The sequence below is a fragment of the Geotrypetes seraphini genome, chromosome 2 (assembly GCF_902459505.1).
Source record: "Geotrypetes seraphini chromosome 2, aGeoSer1.1, whole genome shotgun sequence".
Taxonomy (NCBI): Eukaryota; Metazoa; Chordata; class Amphibia; order Gymnophiona; family Dermophiidae; genus Geotrypetes; species Geotrypetes seraphini.
In genome coordinates, this window is record NC_047085.1 from 429,246,619 (window position 1) to 429,272,496 (window position 25,878).

A 25,878-nucleotide genomic window follows, 5' to 3' on the forward strand; every position below is an offset into this window, starting at 1 on the left:
CATGGTTGATATTTGTTAGACTTAGGAGGTACTTGGCTTGAAGAAGTTGAGAAACACTGTTCTGTAGTTGTGATGAAGGTGCCATTTTTATAGGCACCAGTAGACACCTACATTAAAAAAAGATTTTTAAATGGCTTTACCAATTAAGTTAGGCGTTGGTAGGATGCCTACTGGTGCCTATCTTAAGGCACCGTTTATAGAATATGGGCCTTATTGCTTCCTATTTAGGAGGGATAAGGACTCCTATGTTAACTTTTTACTGGTACCACGCAATAATGCCAACAAAGTGTGTGACTGGAAAAACATACTGTATATATTAAACCTCCCTCTGTAATTATGCCATGTTAAATCTGGCCTTAGAACATAGGTGGGATTCTAGCATGGTTTAGTAAAAGGGCCCCTTAGAAAAGAAAGGAAGTACAATTCTCTAATAATTTCAGTACTCATGACATACAGAGACAAAAGTAAAGCACAAGTAATACAAAAAGCAAGTTAGCAGGCATCACAATAATGCTTTACAAATTTATAAATAAATGTATACAGAACAATAAAAACACATACAAGAAATAAATACCTAAATTATATCAGTAAAATATCATAAAAACACATACAAGAAATAAATACCTAAATTATGTCAGTAAAATATCATAAAAACAACACACTAGCCAGAAATACATTATTTTAAAACATATGTAAAAACCAAAATACATGACCAAAATAAATCAATGATATAAAAAGATCCATAAAAGGATTACCTCAGGATATTTATTATAATATAGCACTGATGCTTAGAAAAGAATAGTTGATGATATACTCTGGGCTAGGATATCTACTGGAAAAAGGGATCATCATGAAAACAGATAGAAAGAAGGAAGTAGGAAAAGAAATGGTAGGGAAAAGGGGAAGAAAACTAAAAAAAGAAAACAATTAAAAATAATAAGATAATGCCTCAATCTTTTCATGTTAATTGTATTTTCACTGATTGTACAGTCCTCTTTGTTGTGAACTGCTTAGAACTATGAGGTGTGATGGTATACAAGAATAAAGTTATTATTATTATTATTACCATCTAGAAAAGCAAGTTAAAGAGAAACATCTAGAAAATCCTTACCCTCAGGGATAAATTTAGGGTGCTCAAAAACATGGCACGACAAAGATCTTTATTGCACTACTCAAATATACAATCTGCATCAAAGAAAACTCTAGAAAGCTGAGAGTAAATTTAAATGAAATAGGTAAAACATGTAAAATGAAAATGAACGGAAATAAAAACGAAAACACATTGTCTGATAAAAAGATATCATAAGCAAACAACTAAACAAAACCAAAAAACCCAAGAAACAGAGGAAGATTCAACTATTCATATCTGCTAGGACTCAAGCTAAAAGCAAAGGATTTCATGCACAGACCAATGGCAGAACATAAAGGAAGAACATAATAATAAAAAACTAAAATAAAACACACAATATAACACAAATACTTATATTCCACAGTTAGAAAGGAATATGCTGCAATATGGATTACAAGAAGATGAACAAGTCTAATACAAATAAATATAAAAAATTAAACTAAATTATACTGCTGTGGGCAAACAGCTGACTGCCCAATAAACGTCCCTATATGTACCAAACAACTACATAAATATAGAAGATTATTTATAGCTATGAAAAAAAAGTTCACATAATGTCCACAACAGCAATGTAGCCACGGATGGGCCTGGGCACACACAATTTGGGCTTAGGCCCACCCAGTTGCGGTGCAGCCAGCATGGGTGGAAGGTCTGTGGTTTTGCATTTCCCTCCTCATAGGTTTTTCTTCAAAAGGGCAGTGATTCCTATTTGCTGCTTATTTGCTGACCTCGAAGGCTTCCATCTGCCTCATTCTGTTCCTCTCTGACATAATTTCCTATTTCCATCTAGGAGGACTGTGGCATATGGAAGGCTTCGGGGTCAACCGTGGGCAGTGAATAGGAATCGCCACCGCTGCCCTTTTAAGAAAAATTTGTTATGGAGAAGGAAGGAGGGAGAAGGCCCGCAGCCCTTCCCCCGTGCTGGCTGTTGGGGTGGGGTGCTGAGGAAAGGCTGGCACGGGAGGGAGGAAGGGAAGAGAGGGAGAGTTTTTGGACATGGGGAGGAAGCAAAAGAGGGGCAAGAGATAGACAGGTGCTGGGCAGGGGGAGAACAGGGAGAGAGACAGAGAGATGCTGAATGGGGGGAGGGGGGAAGAGAGAGATGCTGCACTTGGGGAGAAGGACAAGAGAAAGAGATGTGCATGGGGGAGAAAGGTGAGAGAGATAGATACATGGGAAGAATGGAGAGAGAGAAAGGTTGTATGGGAGAGAGGAGTAAGAAAGAAAAAGAAAGAAAGAAATGGTGCAAGTGGGGGGAGGAGTAAGAGAGGAAGATGCTGCATGAGGGAGAGGAACAAGAGAGATAGAGAAAGATGCTGCATGGGGAGAGGAACGAGAGAGAGAGAGGAATATGCGTCATGGGGGAGAGGGGCAAGAGAGAGATGCTGCACAGGGGGAGAGGTGTAAGAGATAGATATGCTGCATGGGAAGAAGGGAGCAAGAGAGAAAGACAGAGATGCAGCATGGGAATGAGGGGTAGGAAAGAGAGATGCTGCACAGGTAGAGGCGTAAGAGAGAGAGATGGGTAAGAAAGAGATGCTGCACAGGGGGAGAGATGTAAGAGAGAGCTGTATATGGAGAGGGGGCAGAGAAATGCTGCACGGGGGTAGAGGGGCAAGGAAGGGAGAAATATTGGACATCGCAGTGGAAAGGAAAGAAGGTGAGATGTTGCATGGAGGGGGGGAGGAAATGTTGGAACCTAGTATGCAAGAAGAGGTGAAGATAGATAGATGGTAGACATTGAGAGAGAAGAAAGAGGGAGAGTTGTTGAATATGGCAGTGGAGGGGACAGAGGGAGAGATGTTAGACCCAGGGTGAGAGAGAGAGATGATAGTCAATGGGAGAGATGAAAAGGATGGGGAGGGAAGAAAGGAAATGTTGGATCCAAGGGCAGAAGAGATTGAAAGAGATGCTGGACAATGGGAGGGAAGAGAGAGGGAAAAATGCTGGACCATGGGGAAGGGGGGCAGGAGGGAAGAGAAAATGGACAGGAATATGCTGGAGAGGTTGAGGTAAGGGAATGGGGAGATATCAGGCTATCAGGGAGGGGAGAACAAGTGAGCAGAAATTGGGAATGGTGGAACTATATTGGAGAGGCCAGGGGGAAGGGAGTAATGAGAGCAGGATAGTGATTACAAAGGGTAAAAGTAGTTTAAAAATGAAAGGTAATGGAAGGCTAGAGAATGGGAGAGCTAATAGGTGAGAATATTTATTTATTTGGTTTTTTATCTTGTCCTTCCCAAAGACCTCAGAACGGGTTACAGATTTACAGTTATGGAGTTACAAAACAATGTACAGTTACATAAGACTACATTTGGAACATTGAATGGAGTTTCAGACTACACTGCATGGGATACGATTGTACAAAATTATAAGACTAAAAACATTGTATAAAGAGTGATTCAAATACAAAATTATGACATGATAGAGCATTGTTTAAACATAGATGTTCATGAATCTTCTAGTGTAATGGTTACAAGGGTATTCTGCAGAGGCATGTGTGGGGGAGAAGGCGTGGGAGCTAGAGGGTGAGAGGAGTGGTTAGGTAAAGATGTGGGTTTTTATGGCTTTCCTGAAGCTCAAAAGTCCCTCAAGAGATCAAATGTGTGGTGGGAGGTTGTTCCATAGGTTTGGGAGGAAATGAGAGTAGGATCGCTTTCTGGGTATTTGGAGCTGGAGGGCATTGTCCTGAGGGTATGTGTAGGTGTACTTCGAATTGAGAGCTAGCGCTCGACTCAGAATGTAGAGAGGAAGTTTGAGTGAGAAGTATCTGGTACCATCTCATGAAGCAATTTGTATGCCAGCACTAGGCCTTTGAATATGCATTTGCCTATGGGTAGCCAGTGGGCTGTGGACAAAGCTGGGGTGACAGGGTCATGGGTTTGGAGGTTTTTCAGTAGTATAATTGCCACATTTTGAACTCATAATCGTTAAATGTTTTTTTACAGTTAGGCCATTGAATAACGCATTGCAGTAGTCCAGGCGCAAAAGGACGAAGGCATAAAGTAGTTGGGAGAAGTCCTGTCAGCCATCATGCTGGTTTCATTTTTATGCGATGTTCGCTGTAATCGCTGTCAGCCATCATTCTGGTCTTTTTCAGTGTTTTTATTGCAACATTTGGACATTTGGATTGACATGTCATTGGTTTTATTACTCAATACAAAGATTCCTGAGGCAGGCCCTTTTGGGCCGAAACACGATCATTTTGAGTCTGTTTAATAAATAGGATTGAGCACCATCTGGTCTCCTTTGTTGTTGTTTTTGTGCCTCTTTCTGGTGTGAAGGCAGTTTCTCCTGTTTGTCCTTAGGTACGGTTGTATGTCATCAGCGAAAGAGTGAAATTTTTACTTTGTGTTTTTGAGCTATGTCTAGGACGCATCTGACATAGAGATTGAGGAGTAGTGGGGATAGTAGGGCCTTGTGATACTCTATATTTGATTTGTTTAGGATTAGATAGTTTGGTGCCCAGTAGTACGCTTTGTGATCTTTGGCTCAGAAAGGATTGAAACTAGCAGAGTGCTGTGTCACGGCTACCTATTTCTGCAAGACGAGTGAGGAGGAGTGAGTGGTCAATGGTATCAAAGGCTGCACTTAGGTCAAGCAGGACAAGTAGAACATTTTTTCCTTTGTCCAATAGTTGCCAACAGCTGTCTATGATGTTCAGCAGAACAGTTTCAGTGCTGTGGTGCTTCCTGAATCCTGACTGGTATGCGGAAAGGGCCTCTTGTTTGTCTATGAATGCTTGCAGCTGTGTGCTTTTCCAGTATCTTAGATATGAAGAGTAGGTTGGAGACAGGCCTGAAGTTGCTGGATGTGTTTGGGTTGAGGGATAGTTATTTTAGGATAGGTCTGATTGCTGATCTCCAGCTTTCAGGTACTAGTCCTGCTTTCAGAGAGGCATTGATGAGTGGACGAATTGAATATATGAAGGCATCTTTGACTGATAATAAAAGGTGTGATTGGCAATTTTGGTGAGATCTTCGTGTGAGATGGTGTTGAAAGGCAGTTAGAGTCTCTATTGGTGCTGATGTTAACATGTTGAATACAAGACAGAATTTGATAGGGATCTGAAAAGTATAAAGAAGAAGGATGAGAAAGGGTAAAATTTGAGAGGACAGAGAGGCTATAAAAGGAAAAAAAAAGAAGGAAAGAGCAGTATATCAGAGGCAGGTGCAGTGAAGGAATGGAACAAGACAGGATAGAGGAAAAGAAAAATGGACAGAAGGTGCTTGAAGGAGAGTTATCAGATGAGAGACAGGAAAGCAGAACAGAGAAATTGGAACCAACATGATGGAAAAAGAAAATGTCCAGACAAGAAAGGTAGTAAAAAGCATTTCATTTTTAATTTATTAACTAAAATACGAGGGAAAATCAAAAATTAAAGGTAATTGTTAAATTATGTGATAACTAGAACAGAGCTAGAGAAATGCAACATATAAAATTGTACATTGCCAGTTGGTTAGTTCATCCACACACAGTGAAGAGCTCGACCTTTAGTTGTGTGGCAGCTATGAGATCAGAAACATGGCAAGATTGCACCATCGAAGAACAACATGCAGTAGTTCATTTTCTTTGGGAAGAGGGGGTGAAACCTGTGGAAACTCATTGGATTATTGATTCAGAATGGACACAACACCATGAATCAACAAAAGGTTTATGAGTGAGTAAAAAGGTTTAAAGTGGGAAGAACAGGTGTAATTGATGAAGGTCATTCTGGTCGCCCATCAACATTGCACCCACAAGAGGACATTGACAGGATAGATGCCTTGATTAGAGAAGACCAATGGATAATGGTGTCTCAATTGGCTGCAAATTTGGATATCAATTATGGATCTGCATTTGCCATAATGACTTAATGACTTGGGATACAGGAAAATCTGCGCACGATGAGTTCCCAAACAGCTTACTGAACTGCACAAGCAACAGTGTATGGAGTTTGCGACCTAGTTCCTGAGACGATGAGACATGGGTGCATTACTGTGACCCAGAGAGTAAAAGACGAAGCATGATGACGTAAAGGAAGTGATGCTCACCTGGCTTCAGAAGCAGCTGAAAAACTTCTTCTCTGCAGGAATGCATAAGCTAGTTGAACGGTGTCAGGTCAAAACCGCGGAAGACAAAGGCGTGCGCCGACAACTGAGTGCAGCGTGGAGGCGTGCGTCGAAGAAAATAACTGTTTTTAGGGGCTCCGACGGGGGCAACAAATGTGTTGTCTTGCATGGGGACCATGTGGAAAAGTGATACGTTCAATTGCTCAGTTACTTCTATTAAAACCACTAAATATATTTTGCCTTTATGTTTTGATTTATGCTCATATATTAGCTTTGGAAAATGTATATACCAGATGTCTTTGTATGGTGGTCACTAGAAAAGGAAGTGCATTGCCCTTTTTATTTCTCCACTGTTGCAGTACATGCTGTTTAAGTTCTTGGGATTCCCAGTTCAATTTACTCACACTACCTACCATGCCTCTGGAACAAACTACTAACCACATAAGATCATTAGAAAGTCTACTGAGCTTCAGGAAGGCAATAAAAACTCACCTCTTCCCCTGACCCTCTATTAAGAGTATGCCTATCCAAATTCCCTTAACCTGCTGACAAAATGCCTGACCCTCGAGTCCCATGCCAGACTATACCATGTTTTCTCTCTCATTGTTCTTCCACACTTTGTCATACTGTTCACCATTACATTACATTAGTGATTTCTATTCCGCCAATACCTTGCGGTTCAAGATGGATTACATAAAAGTTTACAGGAATAGCATAAGAGATGTAATAAGAGTTACATAAGAATTACCAAAGAGTTGTCGTGATCTTAAGGTGACAAATGTTGGATAATAAGAATTACCAAAGAGTTGTCGAGATTTTAAGGTAATAAATGTTGGGTAATTAGAGCCATTTTAGCATTAGTTGGGTAGTTAGAAGCATATTAGAATATATTAAGGGTATAGAGTGAGTAGGTGGGGTTTGGGTAGGAACTGGCCGTGTTAGAAAGGCTTTATGTATTTTTTGAAGCGTAGGATTTTAGTATTTTTCTTGAAGGTTTTGTAGTCTGTGTTCGTTGATAACAGAATGGTGATTTGTCTGTCCAGTTTAGCTGCTTTGGTGGCTATTAGGTTGTCATATAGTTTTTTTCGTTTGACATTTTTGGATGGTGGGTGTGTGAATAGTGAGGGGGCCAGGCGGCATGAGGGTGTGGACATCCCTCTTGCCGATTGGATGTTTGTTGGGGGGTGTCGGGGGAGTTAGGCAGGAGGAAGTGGGCATCACTCCTTCCGATCACAAAGGTAGGGGGGAGTGTTGGGGGAGTTAAGCAGGATGGAATGGGCATCCCTCCTGCTGACTGCAAAGATGGGTATTGGTAGGGTCTTCTACTGCAGCCAGCTCAGCCGATTGCAGCAGGGGTATTTTCCCTTCAATCGGCTGAGACTGCAGAATGCCCAAAAGCTGTGGTTTCAGGGTGTCATGTCAGCTCAGGTGATCTGGCAGAAGCGTCCACTTTTAGGATTGAAATGTTGGCCAGCATTTTGCTGGCCTGCATTTCAGGCATCTGTCATCGCTCTAGGGAGATACATAAGGATGCTTAAACTCGCCCAATGCTAACACTCAGCCTTAGGTGAGCTTAAGTGTCTCTATAGACCTGCGACAGACACCTACAATTTTAGGCTACCTTCCTTGCCTGGGTTTTTTCTAAAAATGTATTCCCTATTGGCTTCTAGATGGCGGTAGGATGTCTACTGCCACCTAAAATCGGGACGCCCATTTATAGAATCAGCCCCAAAGTGTGGTCTTTGGGCTGCCAGTCAGATTGATATTGAACTGAGCCTCAACCCCCCTGAGATCCTCATGTTGTAACAGGGTGAAGGGCAGGGAGAAACGCAGTCAGCTTCTGATAAATCAGGGATTCGAACAAGCTACTGGACAGCAAGCTACTGGACCCCAAGCTCCAAAAAATTGTTAAAGCATGCTGGCTAGACAGGTATCCTCGAAGGTTAATTCTGCTAGCAGCAGATGTCCATCACGTGCAGCTGCATCTTCTCTCAGACAGAGGTACCACAAAGTGAGAACATCTGGGCACTAAAGCCTCACACTTTGGATGCAAAAAACATGAAAATAAAAGAATCACAGAGCAGATCAGAAAAACACCTTCTCAGCTTGCTTGCACAAGGGAAACAGAGAGTATGGCACAGCCCTCTAGGAAAGAGACGGAGTTGAAAGTTGTGTGACATCTTTCTGCAACACCTTGCGGATTCTGGAACCAAACCCTACTGTTCGGGATTACTATGCACACTGCACTAGAACCCCCCTCTCCCCTCCAAAAAAAACTTATGTAGTAGCTGCACAGGAAGTTCTGTGCTGGCTCAGAAAAATAATCTCTTAGTTTTTTCCAAGTTCTGAAAGAACTATCTATGTTGGTGCCATTTCATGACATTTTCCATTTGTGTAGTTGAGTCATCCTGCCTGTTGATGGAGAAACAACCAAAGGAAGAAATTTTGTTGAAAGCTTTTGATGTCTCAAGTAGAAAACACTTCAATGGTCTAGCAAAATAAAAAGCCTACCATAATCATGTTGAAATACCTAACCATCACTACCAAAAAGGAGAGGAAAAAAAGGAAGAATGAAAAAAAAGTAAAAAAAATAATGAACAATTATGTTTAAAGCCCTAGTGCAGCACTAAGTCAGATGATCTGCTATTTGTTGATAAGAGCAGAACTGTAGCAAATGATCTGGCAGGCATGAGGGCACCTTACCACATACATGTGAAAGCTTTCGAAGAAAGTGGTAGGTGATTCTCCAGCAACCCATACAGCAAGGTGATATATTCTAATCTGATGTCACTGGGGCTGCTTGTGATCAGAGGAAAACTACTAAACCCCAAATGATTTGAAATACAATCTTTATTTATTTTATTTAAAATGTTTATACCACCAGGAATCTCAGCGATTTCCAAGATAACACACAAAAACAAAAAAATATACACAAACCATTACACAATGACCTAATAAGATCATTATCCCAGTGGCGTACCTAGCATATGTGGCACCCAGGGCCCATCATTTTTTTGACACCTCCCCAATCTGTATGAAAAACATGATTTTTAGTAACAATCCACATGTCACACAAGAGTGTACCTAGGAAAAGGCAGCATCTTACATACAGTACACAGTACGTCAATAAACCCATTGTAAAACTAAACAAGCCAGACTAGTACAGATCAATCCTACACTGTCAATCCTAGCAGAAAACCATGTCTTTTCGAACACACAGAACACAGAAAACACCTTTGTCTAGTATGTAATCACAAACTAACCCCTCCCCCTTTTACAAAACTGTAGTGTGGCTTTTAGCCATGGTGGTAACAGCTCAGATGCCAACGCTAAAAAACGCTCTACAGTTTTGTAAATGGGGAGATAGAATAAAAATACATAGACAAAGATTAAACTGAAGCACCAAGAAGCTGGACTCTGCATACAATGCAACACCACAGAAACAGCAATGCATCTCCCCTAAAGCAAAAAAAAAAAAAAAAAAAAATATATATATATACATAGAATTTTTTTCTACCTTGTCTTCTCTGGTTTCTGCTTTCCTCACCTTCTTGTCACTCTCTTCCTTTCATCCACGGTCTACCCTCTCTCTGCCCCTTCTATATGGCATCTTCTCTCCTTCTATTCACTTTCCAGAAACTTTATGCCTCCCCCTTCCATCTCTCCCACACCCTCATGGTCTGGCATTTCACTCTCTCCTCTCCCTTCCCCCCACTTCCATCTGCCCCCTTTCTCACCCTTCACCACGCTTCCATACCATCCTGACCCCCTTTCTCACCCTTCACCATACTTCCATACCACTCTGACCCCCTTTCTCACCTTTCACCATACTTCCATACCACCCTGACCCCCTTTCTCACCCTTCACCTCACTTCCATACCACCCTGACCCCTTTCTCACCCTTCACAATGCTTCCATACCACCCTGACCCCCTTTCTCACCACCACACTTCCATACCACCCTGACCCCTTTTTTCTCCTTCCACCACCCTGCTATGCTTCTTTCTCTCTCCATCGAAATCAGCAAGGTCCTGCGATGATTACTTTTGCTGCCGCTGCTTCGGAAGAGGTAAGTGACGTCGGAGGGGGACTGGGCCGGCAAATGCAAGGTCCCGCGATGATAGCGGCTTTTGGTCCATCCCCCTCTGACGTCACTTACTTCTTCTGAAGCAGCAGCAGCAAAAGTAATCATCGCAGGACCTTCGTGCACTTCAGCGCAGCTGCTGACTCTGCTCTGGAATAAATACGGCAGCCACGCTGAGGTGCCGTTTTCAACAGCATGGGAGCTTCCGGACCCAGCCGGCTGTTCACCCCCTTGGAGCGTGCACCCATGGTGGACAGCTCCCCCACCCCCCCTTGGTACGCTACTGTATCATCCATATATCTAACAACATAACAGTAGTGCACTTAAAGGTACTTTCAACACTTGCTCATCGACTACAGTATGGGAAAACAGGACAATTTTATAGGAATAATTCACATACCATATCATAAGTAGGCATCAATGAATAGCTTATTTTTAAGCAATTTTTTAAGAGTAGAATGTTCCATCCATAATCTTAATTGATCGGATAAGTTATTCCACAAAAACATCCCAGCAGTCGTAAACATTTTCATTTTTGTAGACACGTGGAGGGGCATAATAAAAAAAAAAAGTCTAAATCTCTTTTTGGCCTAAGGCCTTAAACGTTGAAAGCAGAAGCAGAGAAAGTGTCCATAACCAAAACAAACGTCCTTGTTTTGATTATAGCCTGCCTCTACCTTCAGCTGTTTAAATGCCCAGCCAACCACTACATCTACAAGTACACCCAAACGACGTCTACACTTATACCCCATAATGAACCAAAAAAACGCATAAGCCCAAAACGTCCAACACAAGGGCTTTTAGGCGAAGGAGGAGCCAGTCCTTCGCCTAAAAGCTGGATTCTGTAACCGGTGTCTGTCAAAAACAACACCGGTTACAGAATCCCCTCCAACCCCCCCCACACACAACATCGGGGCAGGAGGGAGTGCAAGCCCTCCTGCCCCGGGCACTCTCGACGATATTGGGGCAAGAGGAAGCCCCAGCCCTCTTGCCCTGGCGATCGTGCACCACCCCCCGCCGAGTACGATCGGGCCAGGAGGGAGCCCAAACCCTCCTGGCCCCGACGACCCCCCCTGTGTACGATCGGGCCAGGAGGGAGCCCAAACCCTCCTGGCCCCAGGAGCCCCCCCCCCGACTGGATCGGGCTAGGAGGGAGCCCAAGCCCTCCTGGCCCTGGCGACCCCCTACCCCCCACTACAATACGGGCAGAAGGGATCCCAGGCCCTCCTGCCCTTGACACAACCCCCCTCCCTCCAACGACTGCCCCTCCCAAACCCCTGATCGGCCCCCTCGCCGACCTGTGACCCCCCTGGCACATGTGCTTAAGGCCCCGCCCACAGGAGGAGCCTAAGGCTCCCGGGCCTATTCTGATTGGCCCAGGTGCTTTAGGCCCCACCTGTGGGCGGGGTTTCAGCCGCCTGGGCCAATCCTGCCCCATTCTGGAGCTGGCTGGCCTGCCGGACGGGCGGGCTTGACACCCGTCTGTCCGGCCAATGTTGAAAGGTATTGGGAAGGGTGGGGTGGGCGGGTGGGAGGGTCGTGGGGTCGGCCGGGGGGTCGCGGGTAGGCAGGGGGGCCGATCGGAGGTTCGGGGGGTGGTCGTTGGGGGGAGGGGGGTTGTGTCGAGGGCAGGAGGGCCTGGGATCCCTCCTGCCCGTATTGTAGTGGGGGATGGGGGGTAGGGGGTCGCCGGGGCCAGGAGGGCTTGGGCTCCCTCCTGGCCCGATCCAGTCAGGGGGGTCGCCGGGGCCAGGAGGGCTTGGGCTCCCTCTTGCCCCGGTGTGTGTGTGTGTGGGAGGTGATGTATCGCAGCAGGAGAGATGCCTCATCTCTCCTACCGCGATGCCATCATTCCTCTACCCGAACTGCCGCGACCCGCAGCAGGAGAGATAGGGCATCTCTCCTGCCGCGGGTCGCGGCAGTTCAGGTAGAGGAATGATGGCATCGCGGTAGGGGAGATGAGGTATCTCTCCTGCCGCGATGCTTGCGGTGGAGGGGTAGGCAGGTTGCTGGGGCCGCTGAGCTGATCGCGCCAGCGGCCATCAGCTCAGCGGCCCCTTTTTCGGCACTTAGACCTGGTTTGACTTTGTCTAAGTCAAAAAGGTATAAGTGCTGACTAGGCAACCTGCCTAAGGTTTTGGTTATACCTGCTGCACGCCTAGGTGTAGGTCGGCCCACCTCCTGCCCTTTCCCCTCCTCTAAACACGCCTTTTTTCTCTCTGTGCGTTTAGAGGCAGGGGAAAGGCCTAAGCTGCTTGTAGATACATCTAAAAACCAGCTTTGGTTATGGGTACTTGGACGATCAGGCTTTTTGATCGTCCAAGTAGCCATTTAGACGTTTGTTTTTTTTTGATTATGAACCCCATATCTTCTATTCATAACTGATTGACATCTAACTTCATACTACCAACTGATCGCAGAACTCTACCAGGTCTGTACACCTCCCAGAGACACTGGAAGCAATATGGTACTGTTCGATGATAAATTTGATGCACCAAAGATAACACTATAAAATGAATCCTCTGTTTAATCGGTAACCAGTGGAGACTTTTCAATACAGGGGCAATATGAGATGTTCTCATTACCCCGCTAATCAGTCTAGCTGCTGAGTTCATCATAACCTATAATGCTTTCAACTTAGCTTTCACTAATCCCAGTAACAATGTAAATAAGTACGCTATTATAAATGAGTAATAATTGTAGATGAGTAAGCTATTATACTTGAAACTTTACTTACTGTTGTGTGTAGATTTTTAATCTGAGTTGTATGGAATGTTGCTCTTTGTTTGGGTCGCTTAACCCTTGAAGATTCTATAGATTTTTCCTGAAGCTTTTTTGCTTTCTATAAGAAGTCAAAAAGCAGGATATATATTTAGAAGTCTGGCAAGAATTACATTACATAAGAAAATATTTGTCATTTTTCTACATCACATAATATTGAAGGTTTGTTAGAATAAAAGAGTAAGTCTATTGCAATTGAAAGCACAATGATTGTTAGCATATAAAGGAAGCCACAGTATGTTTGCTAAAGTAGTAACATAATTTTAGTGCACTAATTATAACTTTAATATGTAATATTTCAAGGGGACTTGCACCACTTATTTACTGGTATACAGTAGCATTTTAGAAAGGACGTTCAAGTCAGTACGTCATAAATAGAAGTCCACCTCACATATAAATTTTAGTTCAAGATACAGTCTGTTCTAAAATACATGTGAGATAGCTAGCTATGTGCTGAAAAAATGAAACGTCCAAATTATGAACAGGTGAAAACAAGGAACATGGATGTCTGTGTGGAAGCATAGAAACATCCATCTTATAAAATAACTACACGATGTCCATGCAAAGCAGATGGGCAATCTAATGGTTAGAGTAGTGGACTGTGATTCAGGGGTCCCAGTTTCAAATTCCATTTCAGCTGTCAAAAAAAAAAAAAAAAAAAAATCAAATTGTGAGTCCTCCAGGAACCGAAAAATACTTACACTTACACTTCAATGGCCTTCAGGCTTGTAGGTGTCTTACATATTCAGGCACATTAGGAATTTTTCTGTCCTTGGAGGGCTCACAATTTAAGAAAAATAAATAAAAAAGAGCTGAAGTGGGGGTTTAGAACCCAGCTCCCCAGGTTATCCATTCACTGCACTAACTGTTAGGTTACTACTCAGATCTGCAAGCTGCTCTATTAAGAATGTTCATAATACCTGAAGCTATCAAAGAACCTGATATCCCTTGCCAGTTTCACACTGGGGGGAGAAAAAGAGAGAGACCAATTATTGGGGAATTATAATTAGAGTACTTTTTTGTAACTTGGATTTGCCAAATAACAGGTCTAAATAACAGTCTATCTTTTTAAACATGGATGTCTGTTCCCTTTCTGTGACTGGAGTTGAATGTCCATATTTGGCCCCTCTCTAGTCCTGGCCAAAACACACCCAGAACACAAATGTCTTGCTGCATGGATGCACTGCAGTATTAGATATTTATACCCTCATTTATATAATTGAGATGGAAACACAGAAATAGAAGCACGACGGCAGATAAAGGCCAACTGGCCCATTCAGTCTGCCCATCTGCAGAACACACTGTCTCCTACTCTCCCTAAGAGATTCCATGTGCCTGTCCCAAGCTTTCTTGAATTCAGACACAATCTTTGTCTCCACCAACGCTACCAGGAGACTATTTCATGCTTTCTGTAAAAAAGTATTTCCTTAGATTCCTTAGATGTACTATGCAAAATGCCAATTTTCATATGTCAAACAAGAATACAGCTTCTAAAATAACAGAGTAGCATTTTAGAAAGTACATGCAAATCAGAACTAAGCATTCCAGATCAGGGGGTGGAAATAAAGGTGCGTCTTATGGAGTGAATACCCAACCACAACTCCCCCCCCCCCCCCATTACCTTATTTAGCTCCTCCGGCAGTCCTACCCTTCCTTCTGGTTCACTCCCGAAGTTGCAGCAGCGTCATAGTGGTGCAAAAGGCAGGCGCGAGCTTTACGTGCGCCTGCCTTGTCCCACACAACTGCATGAATGGCTGCTGTCAGTTCTCGCAGAATGTCCCCCTTCTTCCCATTTCTCTCTCTCTTTACCCCACCTAGCATCTTCTGCATCTCTCTTCCACCCTCTCCCTGACAACCAATTTTGGGTTGCCAGAAATCCAAGTGGGTGGGCATAAGAACCCTGCCTGTCTGCTTACTTGCCTCGGGGTGGGGGGCCCTACCTGCCTGCCACTAGGCCTGCCCACCTGTGTTCTGTCCTGGGCTACCACTAGACCACCAGAGGGGGGACAGGGTACATAGACTGGCAGGGAGGGGGGACAGGGTGCAGAGCCTGGCAAGGAGTGTGGGGTTGTGTGCAGAGCCTGGCAGTGAGAATTTGGTTCAGAATGGTTTTTTTCTTGTTTTCCTCCTTTAAATCTAGGGTGCGTCTTATGGTCAGGTGCGTCTTATGGAGTGAAAAATACAGTATTTATTTTTTGAAATTTTAAATGTACATTTCAAACAAAAGTACATGAAAATGAAATTTGACATAATGAAACAAATTCCGGTACCACAATAATTCCAACTAGTCTATATCAGAAGAAAAGGGAGAGTGTGGCGCAGTGGTTAAAGCTACAGCCCCAGCACTCTGAGGTTGTAGGTTCAAACCCACGTTGCTCATTGTGACCCTGGGTAAGCCACTTAATCCCCCCATTGCCCCATGTACATTAAATAGATTGTGAGCCCACAGGGAAAAATGCTTGATTATCTCAATAAATTCATGTAAACTATTAGGAGAACAGTATAGAAAATTGAATAAATAAATAAACAAAATTAAGAAAAAAATAAGAATTCATAGTCAGCATCTAAACTTAGAAACCTAATACTACTACCAATGTTTAATTTAAGACTCAAAGCCTATAACTATTTACCCATTTTGTACCTGAAAATTTTTTTCAGCTGCAGCGGATTTTGAAATGTACTGTATATTCCTTAAACTGAAATGAAATCATACATTTGCAGAAAAATGTAGTGCCAACAGCAACAATTTTAGATTTTAAAGCCAAAAAGCTTTGTATCTGAATTGCATGGACCTGTCAGAGGGAAGGCTTCTGGGTCAGTCATGGGCCACATGCAGGAGCTACTGCTCATAGTTTTGTGAAGAGAAATTTGGGCTGGGAGGAGGGAGCCATCCAGAGGAAGTAAACACCCACAGGAGGGAGGTACAAATTTTGGATGCAAAACAGGGTGGAAAGGATGACAAGGCGCACGTTAGGACATAGAAGTAAGGAGGAGGGTTGCCCTGGGACAGGAAAGGAGGAAGAGGGGTGTGTTGGCACAGGAAGGGAGAGGCAGGATCCTGGTTCGTAAATACAAATCTGGCGTAAAACATTTTCTCAGTAAAATAAGAAAAATGGGGATGGAGTGGATGGACCACAAGTAGGACCGGAGAGCAATACCTATCTCACATCTCTGGTTGGACCACAAGTATGACTGGAGAGCAGTACCTATCTCACACATCTGGTTTTCAAAAGCTACACCCTTTTGCAACTTATGAAGACCATTATGAAAAGAACTTCAAACAGATTTTTGGGAGGTCAAAAGTTGAAAAGCACCAGTGTTAAATGTAAAGGTACCAAAACTAGGACTAAAAGGAAGGAGCTGAATGTGACTGACCAAATATTTTTTCAGCAATATAAAATTACTCTTTGGATTGCTGTTTATGTGTAATTGAGATGCAACACTTGTGATATAAATCAGTTAATCTGAAGCAATTAATTTAAAAAGTACTAAAGTTCTGAAACAAATCAAATATATAGATTTTTCACTAATGCACTTAACTAGCCTCTGTCACCAAATTTATCCTATTCTTTCATCCATCCAATCACTTAGACTACTAGACATACACAGATTTATATCAGAATTCTTAATAACTCAACATACCTTTAAAGCCTCAAAGTTTGATGTCCTAGTCAAAAAATTGTTCCAAGACTTGACCATCAGGTCATTTTGCTTGTGGTTCTCTTTCATCTGTAAAACAGAAGTATTAATTTTTGTCCATAAACAATAACAATGGAATAATTGCAAATTATCTAAACTAATTTGCTATTAGAAATGAATAGCTTCACACTAAACATATACACTTCTCCCTCCGTATTTGCGGTTTTAGTATTCACAGTTTCGATTATTCACGGTTTTTAGCTTGCTGGCTCCTCCCCCAAAATTACATCAGCTTGCATAGAGAAATCACTAATTCCAAGCATTTACAGAGAAAATTGCCAATTCTCAGCACTTTCTTCACCGTGTTTTGCCTCTCCTTCAGGAACAGGCCAGGTCTCCCACCATGTTATTTGTGGTTTCACCATATTCACGATGGTTTTTAATAGAAAACAGCGAATAACATATGAAAAAGTTATTTGCGATTTTTCTGTATTTGCGGTTCTGTTAATCCCCTATCACAGCGAATACGGAGGGAGAAGTGTATGCAGTTTGGAGCTAGATTGATGACTTCTGTTCCTTAAGCTAGTCCCTGTCATTTCCAGTATCTCTCCCCTCCTCTGGAAGTAGAAGGAAAAGGACACAAAGACATTACTAAAGAGCAACATTTAAAGAATAGTTTTCAGTGAGCCACTGAGGATTGATGTCTATATATTGTGCCAACAAAAATTGGCACCCAAAAGAGTGCTATTCTAGAAAATGTGCTTGTAAGAGACTAACCTGGTTTGGCTGGCTAACCTGGCTTGCCCAGAGAGGTCAGCACATATACAGCAAAGACACAATTGCATATAAAGAAAATTTTTATTTGTTATCATTTGCCTCACACAAAAATAGAATGAATTTGGCTTACCTCAACCAAACTGCTACAGGCATTAGTCTGTTTTCTCAAAGCCTACCTAGACCGAATGAACTATGATTTGATGGACTGAATGAATTGTGATTTGATGTGAATTGTGATTATTATTGTTGGGACATTGAATCATACTGAATGAATTGCGATTTGAATTGGGACAATCATCCGTTAGGATTCAGATGAATTTACTGAATGAATTATGATTTGGTATTTTTAAGTATTGGCATTTATACATGAATTTATTTATATATATGAATTTTTGAATGAAAAATAACTTTTTATATACATATATATTTTTTTCACTTTGCACTTTTTGATCAGTTTTGAAGGTACTTTATGGGCGGGGCTCTGTGACCTGCTTTTTTCCATCCCTTTATTTTTCTCTCAGAATTTTTCACTGACCGTTTATGCATATTAATTATTTATGATAATTGAGACCAAATGATGTACGGGGCAGAGCTTATTTAGGTTCAAAACCTGGTGCTGGTCACCTATGAGTTTCTGCCTGGGGCCAAAAAAGCTACTCGATATATATTTAGGCCCGTACTGAGGTGTCTCACGTTTACTAATTAATTTTTATTTATTTTTTTTCCTGGGTCTAGTGAATGGTCTTTGAGAGTTAAATACAGGGCATTGCCAATGCTTTTTTGTTTTGTTATATGACATTTTGACTGTTTTTTCTTAGAGTTTTATGAATTAGATAGACCATATGGTCTTTATCTGCCTTCATTTTTCTCTGTTACTATGTTTAGGTTCAAACAATTTTTATTGATGCAAACAACAACAAAAACAATGCCAAGGCAGCCCCAAGGTGCGCAGTACAAACAAATATGCATCATATACAATAGTATAACAAACATGGACAAAAGAAAATGAACATCAATCAAACTCCCTTCTCTGTTACTAGAGGTTTAAATAGAGGTACCCAATTTTAGAACTGCCTCCACAGGTTTTTTTTAAAAGTAATTTTCAAGCATACATTTACTTTGAAAACAAGGCAGAATCTGCATGGTAAAAAGTACATGCATGGTATTCACTAATGAAAACCAAGGCACTAACTCAACCTAATTTGAATGAAGAATATTCTCATATACCAGTCAGTTTCAGCAAGACGTTACCTCACTGCTTTGCCAAACTTCATTCAGTACAGTTTAACGTTATTTTTTGGGTCTTCAGCGGGCCACCACGCACTCAAATCATCTCATTGTGCGGGGCTTTATGCACCTGTTCGTCACTGGACCCGTAGATTTTATATGCGTTTTTCATGAATAATAATTTTAACTTCATTAATTTAAGTATAAATATGCTAAAAGTACTTAGCTTGTGTTAGACGCTAATCGGGAGGGTAGAAACAAGGATGATTGATGTTTCTACCCTCCCGATTAGCGTCTAACACAAGCTAAGTACTTTTAGCATATTTATACTTAAATTAATGAAGTTAAAATTATTATTCATGAAAAACGCATATAAAATCTATGGGTCCAGTGACGAATGGGTGCATAAAGCCACGCACAATGAGATGATTTGAGTGCGTGGTGGCCTGCTGAGGACCCAAAAAATAATGTTAAACTGTACTGAATGAAGTTTGGCAAAGCAGTGAGGTAACGTCTTGCTGAAACTGACTGGTATTCACTAACGTCATCAGTTACAAAATTGCCCCATGAGCAGTATAAGATGACATATGAGCATTTTATGGCTTACGTTAGTATACAATTGCTGCTCTTCTTGAAGATCGAGCTTTTGATGGTTTTCCAGCATCTCTGTCTGATGAGTGGCTACTGTCTTTCCAACATCTTCTGATGCCTTTATTATAACATCCAAAGCATTCTCATCAGGAGTAACTGGTCTGAAACCTTCTGCTGTCAATTCTGCGCATATCTCATTCCAAATTTCACCAACCTTTGTTTAACAATTAAATAGAAGAGCAATAAAAGAGAATCATTTAAACACTGACAATCATCCTTCTAAAAATGCTTTTATAAAATGAGCCTTTAAATATCTCTGAAACTGCTGCACATTTGCACATAATTACAAAGAATTTGGGAGTCAATTCCACTTCAGAGTACAGCTATTGAAAAGGCCCTAGCTCGAGTTTCTACATAATGATAAGCTGCAGCAAGTGGAATAATCAATTGTCACATAGCTTCTGATCGCAATGGTTAGGTTGGCTGATAGCTGTTTAGTGAGAGATTAGAGAAACTGGGCCTCTTCTCCCTTGAAAAGAGGAGACTGAGAGGGGACATGATCGAAACTTTTAAGATAATGAAGGGAATAGACTTAGTAGATAAAGACAGGTTGTTCACTCTCTCCAAGATAGAGAGAACAAGCGGCACTCTCTTAAGTTGAAAGGGGATAGATTCTGTATGAACGTAAGGAAGTTCTTCTTCACCCAGAGAGTGGTAGAAATCTGGAACGCTATTCTGGAGGCTTTTATAGGGGAAAACATCCTCCAGGGATTATTATTATTAGTGCCTCTACCGTCTTCCCCAGTACCAAGGTCAGACTCACCGGTCTGTAGTTTTCAGGATCACCCCCTCGAACCATTCTTGAAAATCAGCGTAACATTCGCCACCTTTAGCTCTTCAATACCTCTCCTCTCTTGTCTCTCCCTATTGTCCTCCCTGGGAACTTTGTTCATCAGGCAAATCGCTCTTATCTGTATCCTTCTCTTCTGCTACCAACTCCAGACTGTGCCCTTTCTCTCTTGTTGCACCATACACTTGGAACACACTGCCTGAGTCAGTACGTCAGGCTCCGTCCCTGGAACAATTCATATCCAGAACAAAAGCCCACCTCTTCGAGAATTAATTTAACTCAAAACCTCCTCACCCTAAGCTCCCTGAGAAACTTCCTAAGCCCCTACTTGTCCTGTTGTCTGTTAGTTTAAACTAAACTAAGCCTTAAATTTATAGACAGCGTCATCTTTATAAAAATAAAGCTCGATACTGTTTAAAGCATTTGATGTGAAGAGAAAAACAGAAAAGGCAAGGTTTACAATTTGGTAAATAACCAGGTTTTTAGATTTTTACGGAAGATTTGAAGGGAATCCAGTTCTCTCAGCCACAGAGGAATATTATTCCATAATTCAGTTAAATTGAAGGAGAGGGACTTTCCCAGTTTACTAGTGGAAACTGCCTTCCAGAGAGGGAAATGATCATTTAAGTTTATGCATAGTTCTAGACTGTCTGAACTTTTTAGAGATCCAAGACAGAGGAATTAATAAAGGCCAAATGCCGAATAAGATCTTAAAAGTTAGCCTTGCACATTTGAAGTGAATTCTGGCAGATATTGGAAGCCAGTGTAATTTTGCTAGAAGTGGTGATACATGCTCAAACTTGCCTTTACCAAATATCAGCTTAGTAGCAGTGTTTTGGGTCAATTGAAGACTTTTTAAGCTGTTTGTGGTTAGGCTGAGATAGATGGAATTACAGTAATCAAGCTGTGAAAGTATAATTGAACAAGGACGGAGAAATGCTGCTGTTTAAAGCAGGACCTGACTTTTCTAAGAATGTGAAGGCTGAAAAAGCACTTGTGTACAAGGGAGTTATGCTTGTTAAATGAAAACGATGAGTCAATAATAACCCCTAAGATTCTGGAAGGAAACTCAATTTGTAAATATGCCCCTGATGGCAATGAGTTTGAAGAGGGGAGGCTATCCAGTTTTGGGCCAAGCCATAACAGTTTGGTTTTGTTTGCATAGAAAGAACCCAGGCTTTAGACTGTAAGCTCTACTGAGCAGAAACCGTCTTTAAATATGTTGTTGTACAGTGCTGCATATGCCTATCAGCACTATATAAATGTTAAATAGTAGTAGTAGGGTCACCCAGGACAAGTTTAACAACCAGTGATCTAGACAAAGAATGTCCACTTACCCTCCCAACCTAGGCAATCTGTTATAAAATTAGACTGTATTTGATTTTCACATGCATAACATTATTTAAAAAATACTTACTTTCAGATCAAAATATTTACTGATGACAGAAACTGTGACTAAATCCTTTGCAGCCAAATAAGGTAAATCTTCAAAACCTACAACAAAATTAAAATAGCATGAATTACTCTGAAATCCTTTAATCTATATTTTAAACTGAAGACAAAGGCTATTAAGAGGCTTTTATCACTTGAAGAAACTGAATGAGCTCTTTGTGACATGTATTGTTAGGCTCAGCACCTTCCCCCTTAATATGCAATACATTAGGTTTATTATAATATGCCATGAAGTTCTTTATCATTTTTCAAAAGAAAAAGATGCACTCCTAATGTCAGCAACAAATGGCTTAGGGCAGAGAGAGCACATAGGCCCGGATTCTACAAAGTGCGTCCCAATTTTAGGCAGCTGTAGGCGTCCTACAGCTGTCTAATCAGCCAATCGGGATGCACGTTTTAAAAAAAAAATGCTCCCCAGGCTGGTCGCCTATATTGAAAGCGCCTCCGGGAGCCTAGGGAGGCCCGCAAGACGCCTAAGCTGGCATAAGGGCCTTAGGCGAACCTAGGTGGCCCTACGCGTCTCCCTAGTAGAGGAAGAGACGCTTACAATGTAGGCCAACAAAATGCTGGTCTACATTGTAAGTAGACGCGGCCGCTATACATATTGCGGCAAGGGATCTCTCTGCCACTATAAGTATAGCGGGCCGCAGCCGCCTGTCCAATTGCCAGCAGGAGGGTGCCCAAACCCTCCTGCCAGAAGATGCCCCCCCCGACACTACCGACCGCCCCCCCCAGACACTATCGCTGGTAGGAGGGTGCCCAAACCCTCCTGCCGCCCCCTGACACTACTGATCACCGGCAGGAGGGTGCCCAATCCCTCCTGCCGGAAGATTCATCCCCTCCGCACCCCCTCCGCGCTAACAGCCCCCAAACCTCCCCCCCACCAAACTAACCTTTTCTTGTTGGCCAGACGGGACTTGCCTGTCCAGCCGGCAGGTCCACCTCGTCAAAATGAGGCGGGCCCGCCCCTTCCCGGCCCATCCTTCTGAAGCCTAAGGCCTGATTGGCCCAGGCTCTAGAAGCCTGGACCAATCAGGCCTTAGGCATAGCGGGTCCGCCCATCCCCACTTAATCTAAGGCCTGATTGGCCCAGGCTCTAGGCGCCTGGGCCAATCAGGCCTTAGACTTAGTGGGGATGGGCGGACCCGCTATACCTAAGGCCTGATTGGTCCAGGCTTCGGAGGGATAGGCCAGGAAGGGGAGGGCCCACCTCATTTCGACGAGGCGAGCCTGCCGGCTGGACGGGCAAGACCCATCTGGCCAACAAGAAAAGGTTAGTTTGGTGGGGGGGGAGGTTTGGGGGCTGTTAGCGCGGGGGGGAGAGGTGCGTCTTCCGGCAGGAGGGATTGGGCAACCTCCTGCCGGTGATCGGTAGTGTCGGGGGGGGGGGTGGCAGGAGGGTTTGGTCACCCTCCTGCCAGCGATCGGTAGTGTCGGGGGGGGCGGTCGGTAGTGTCGGGGGGGGGCATCTTCTGGCAGGAGGGTTTGGGCACCCTCCTGCCGGCAATCGGACAGGCGGCCGCGGCCTGCTATACCTATAGTGGCAGAGAGATCCCTTGCCGCGATAAGTGTAGCGGGCTGTGTCTAATCTAACCCGATTCTCTAACCAGCGTCTGTACCATGGACGCCGGTTACAGAATCGGGGTTTAGTGTAGGCCCGATTCTGAATAGGACACCTCTCCCGGGCATCCTATAAAGAAACAGGGCCATAATGCATACGTATGAATACTGCAATATCAGTGTTTTTAAGGGCAAGAAATCCAAAATGTTTGGAATAAAAAGTTACCAGTCTCATTTAAATATTCTTTAAAATGGTGTTTCCCAAGTTGGTCCTGAAGTACCCCTTTCCTAATCAGGTTTTCGGGATATTCACAATGAATATGCATGAAAGAGATTTTCATACAATGGACATGTTCATTGTGGCTAGCCTGAAAACTTTACTGGCAAAGCACAGTTACTTATCGTAACTGGTGTTATCCGGGGACAGAAGACAGATATTCTCACATGTGGGGTGACATCATCCACGGAGCCTGGTACAGACAGTGGTAAAAGTGTATTGCCATTTTACGCTTTTAGAAACTTCGTGACTGCCCACACCACACATGTGCGAGTGTCTTCCCAGCTGATGCCAGCTCGCAACACATCAGTTCTGTAAGCAAGCTAAGAAGCCAACCCGGGGAGGTGGGAGGAATGTGAGAATATCTGCCTGCTGTCTCCGGATAACACCTGTTACAGTAAGTAATTGTGCTTTATCCTAGGACATGCAGGCAGCATATTCTCACATGTGGGACTCCCTAGCTGAATATAATGGGATGGAGGGAGAGTTGGCCATTAAGAAAAATAATAAATTCTGTAATATTGCTTGGTTGAAACGACTATCTCACCTGGAATAGAAATCCAGACGATAGTGAGATGTGAATGTGTGAACTGAGGACCAAGTGTGCTGTAACACTTTCCTTGAGCTGCAGCCCAGCCTGAGCATAGCAAAAGGAAATGCAGGCCGTTAACCATGTGGAAATAATTTTCTTGGTTACAGGCTGGCCCAGTCTGTTAGGATCAAAAAAGATGAACAGTTGAGGTGAAGTCCTGTGCAGCTTAGTTCGTTGCATGTATTAAGCCAAGACACGCTTACAGTCTAATGTATTAAGAGCTGTTTCACCAGGATGAGAATGAGACTTTAGGAAGAAGACTAGACGCACAATGGATTAAGATGAAAATCTGAGACTACTTTTGGAAGGAATTTAGGATGGGTCTGGAGAACCACCTTATCATGATGGAATACTGCGTACTGTGGCTTGAAGTTCACACACCAAAGTCCTTCCCCTAACTAGCCTGACTCCTGCGATGAGGAATCATCTAGCATTAACTTTAAAGCAAATTGAATCATGGATGACTGAGTTCAAACTGAAACTCAACTCTGAAAAAAACAAATTCTTCCTTGCAAACCCGAATGACAAAATCAAAGATATTTCAATTTCCATGAACGGACAGAATTTCCCTATTATCGATACCATAACAATTCTGGGAGTGACGCTGGACTGTTATCTCACTCTAGATATTCACACAGAACTACTGATCAAACAAGGCTTCTCGACACTATTGAAGCTAAGAACCATCAGAAAGTTCTTCGACGCAGCATCATTCCGCTTACTGGTGCAATCGTCCATCTTAAGCCTGCTCGACTATTATAATATCATTTATCTGGGGTCTCTCAAGAAAACCATTCAAAGACTCCGAATCATACAAAACTCAGCAGTGCGACTGATTTTCGGTATAAAAAAAATGGGATCACATAACCCCCTACTATCAAAAACTCCATTGGCTGCTCCTAGAAGCAAGAGTGCTGTTCAAATTTGCCTGCCTTTGTTTCAAATCCATTCTTGGATTGGCCCCCCTATACCTGGTCTCCCATTCTCATACCCCCCAATTAAGGAGGTCAAACGGAAAAAACTATATGATGGCCTCCTGGCCACTCAAGCAGCCAAACTAGACAACCAAATCGCCAATCTACTGACGGCATCCCTCGACTACAAGACTTTTAGAAAAGAAATAAAGACCATACTCTCAAGAAAACTCTGAAAAAAGAAATAATACCGCAAGTCTCAAACTCCACCTCTCACTAAAGCCAACTACCCCAAACAAATAACCTTACCCATTTCTTACTCCTTTTGAAAATGACCAATTTTTTTTTTTTTTTTTGTAAGTTCTTGTTGTAATACATCTTGGATAATTCTTTTGTAATTTGCCTTGAACTGCAAGGTAATGGCGGAATAGAAATCCCTAATGTAATGTAAATTGGATTGTTCCACGAGACCTACACGCAGAATACATATATTTAGCCACCCAACCAATAATAAAAACCTGCCGATACAAAAGATTCCTCGACAGAACTCTTGCTTTCCAAGCAAGTCAACAGAACGGCTGGCTAGGTAACATCATCAAGCACTCCTCATCCTACCTTAACTTCAGAAAACTAGTTAAAACCAACCAGTTTAACCGATTTGTAACCAAAAACTCTTAAAGCCTTATCCATGTATTCTACTTACATGTACTCGATGTCCCTACAACAGGGGTGTCCAATGTCGGTCCTCGAGGGCCGCAGTCCAGTCGGGTTTTCAGGATTTCCCCAATGAATATGCATTGAAAGCAGTGCATGCAAATAGATCTCATGCATATTCATTGAGGAAATCCTGAAAACCCGACTGGACTGCGGCCCTCGAGGACCGACATTGGACACCCCTGCCCTACAATGTGACTTTTACTCTATCTCTATTCCTCCCTACAAATATTCATGTATT

At 42.7% G+C, this 25,878-nt stretch overlaps 1 protein-coding gene across 2 annotated transcripts in view; it reads right to left on the reverse strand.

Moving 5' to 3' along the window:
* The window catches only part of LOC117354200 (GTP-binding protein 10-like), a 366,380-nt gene that overhangs the window by 127,851 nt on the left and 212,651 nt on the right, over positions 1-25,878 (reverse strand). For both annotated transcript variants that reach the window (XM_033931252.1, XM_033931248.1), the window contains exons 19-22: positions 21,546-21,622; positions 19,295-19,492; positions 16,687-16,773; positions 13,001-13,105 (exon numbers count right to left, since the gene is read on the reverse strand). In XM_033931252.1, coding sequence (XP_033787143.1) covers positions 13,001-13,105; positions 16,687-16,773; positions 19,295-19,492; positions 21,546-21,622 — 467 coding nt within the window. The remainder of the gene's footprint in view (positions 1-13,000; positions 13,106-16,686; positions 16,774-19,294; positions 19,493-21,545; positions 21,623-25,878) is intronic.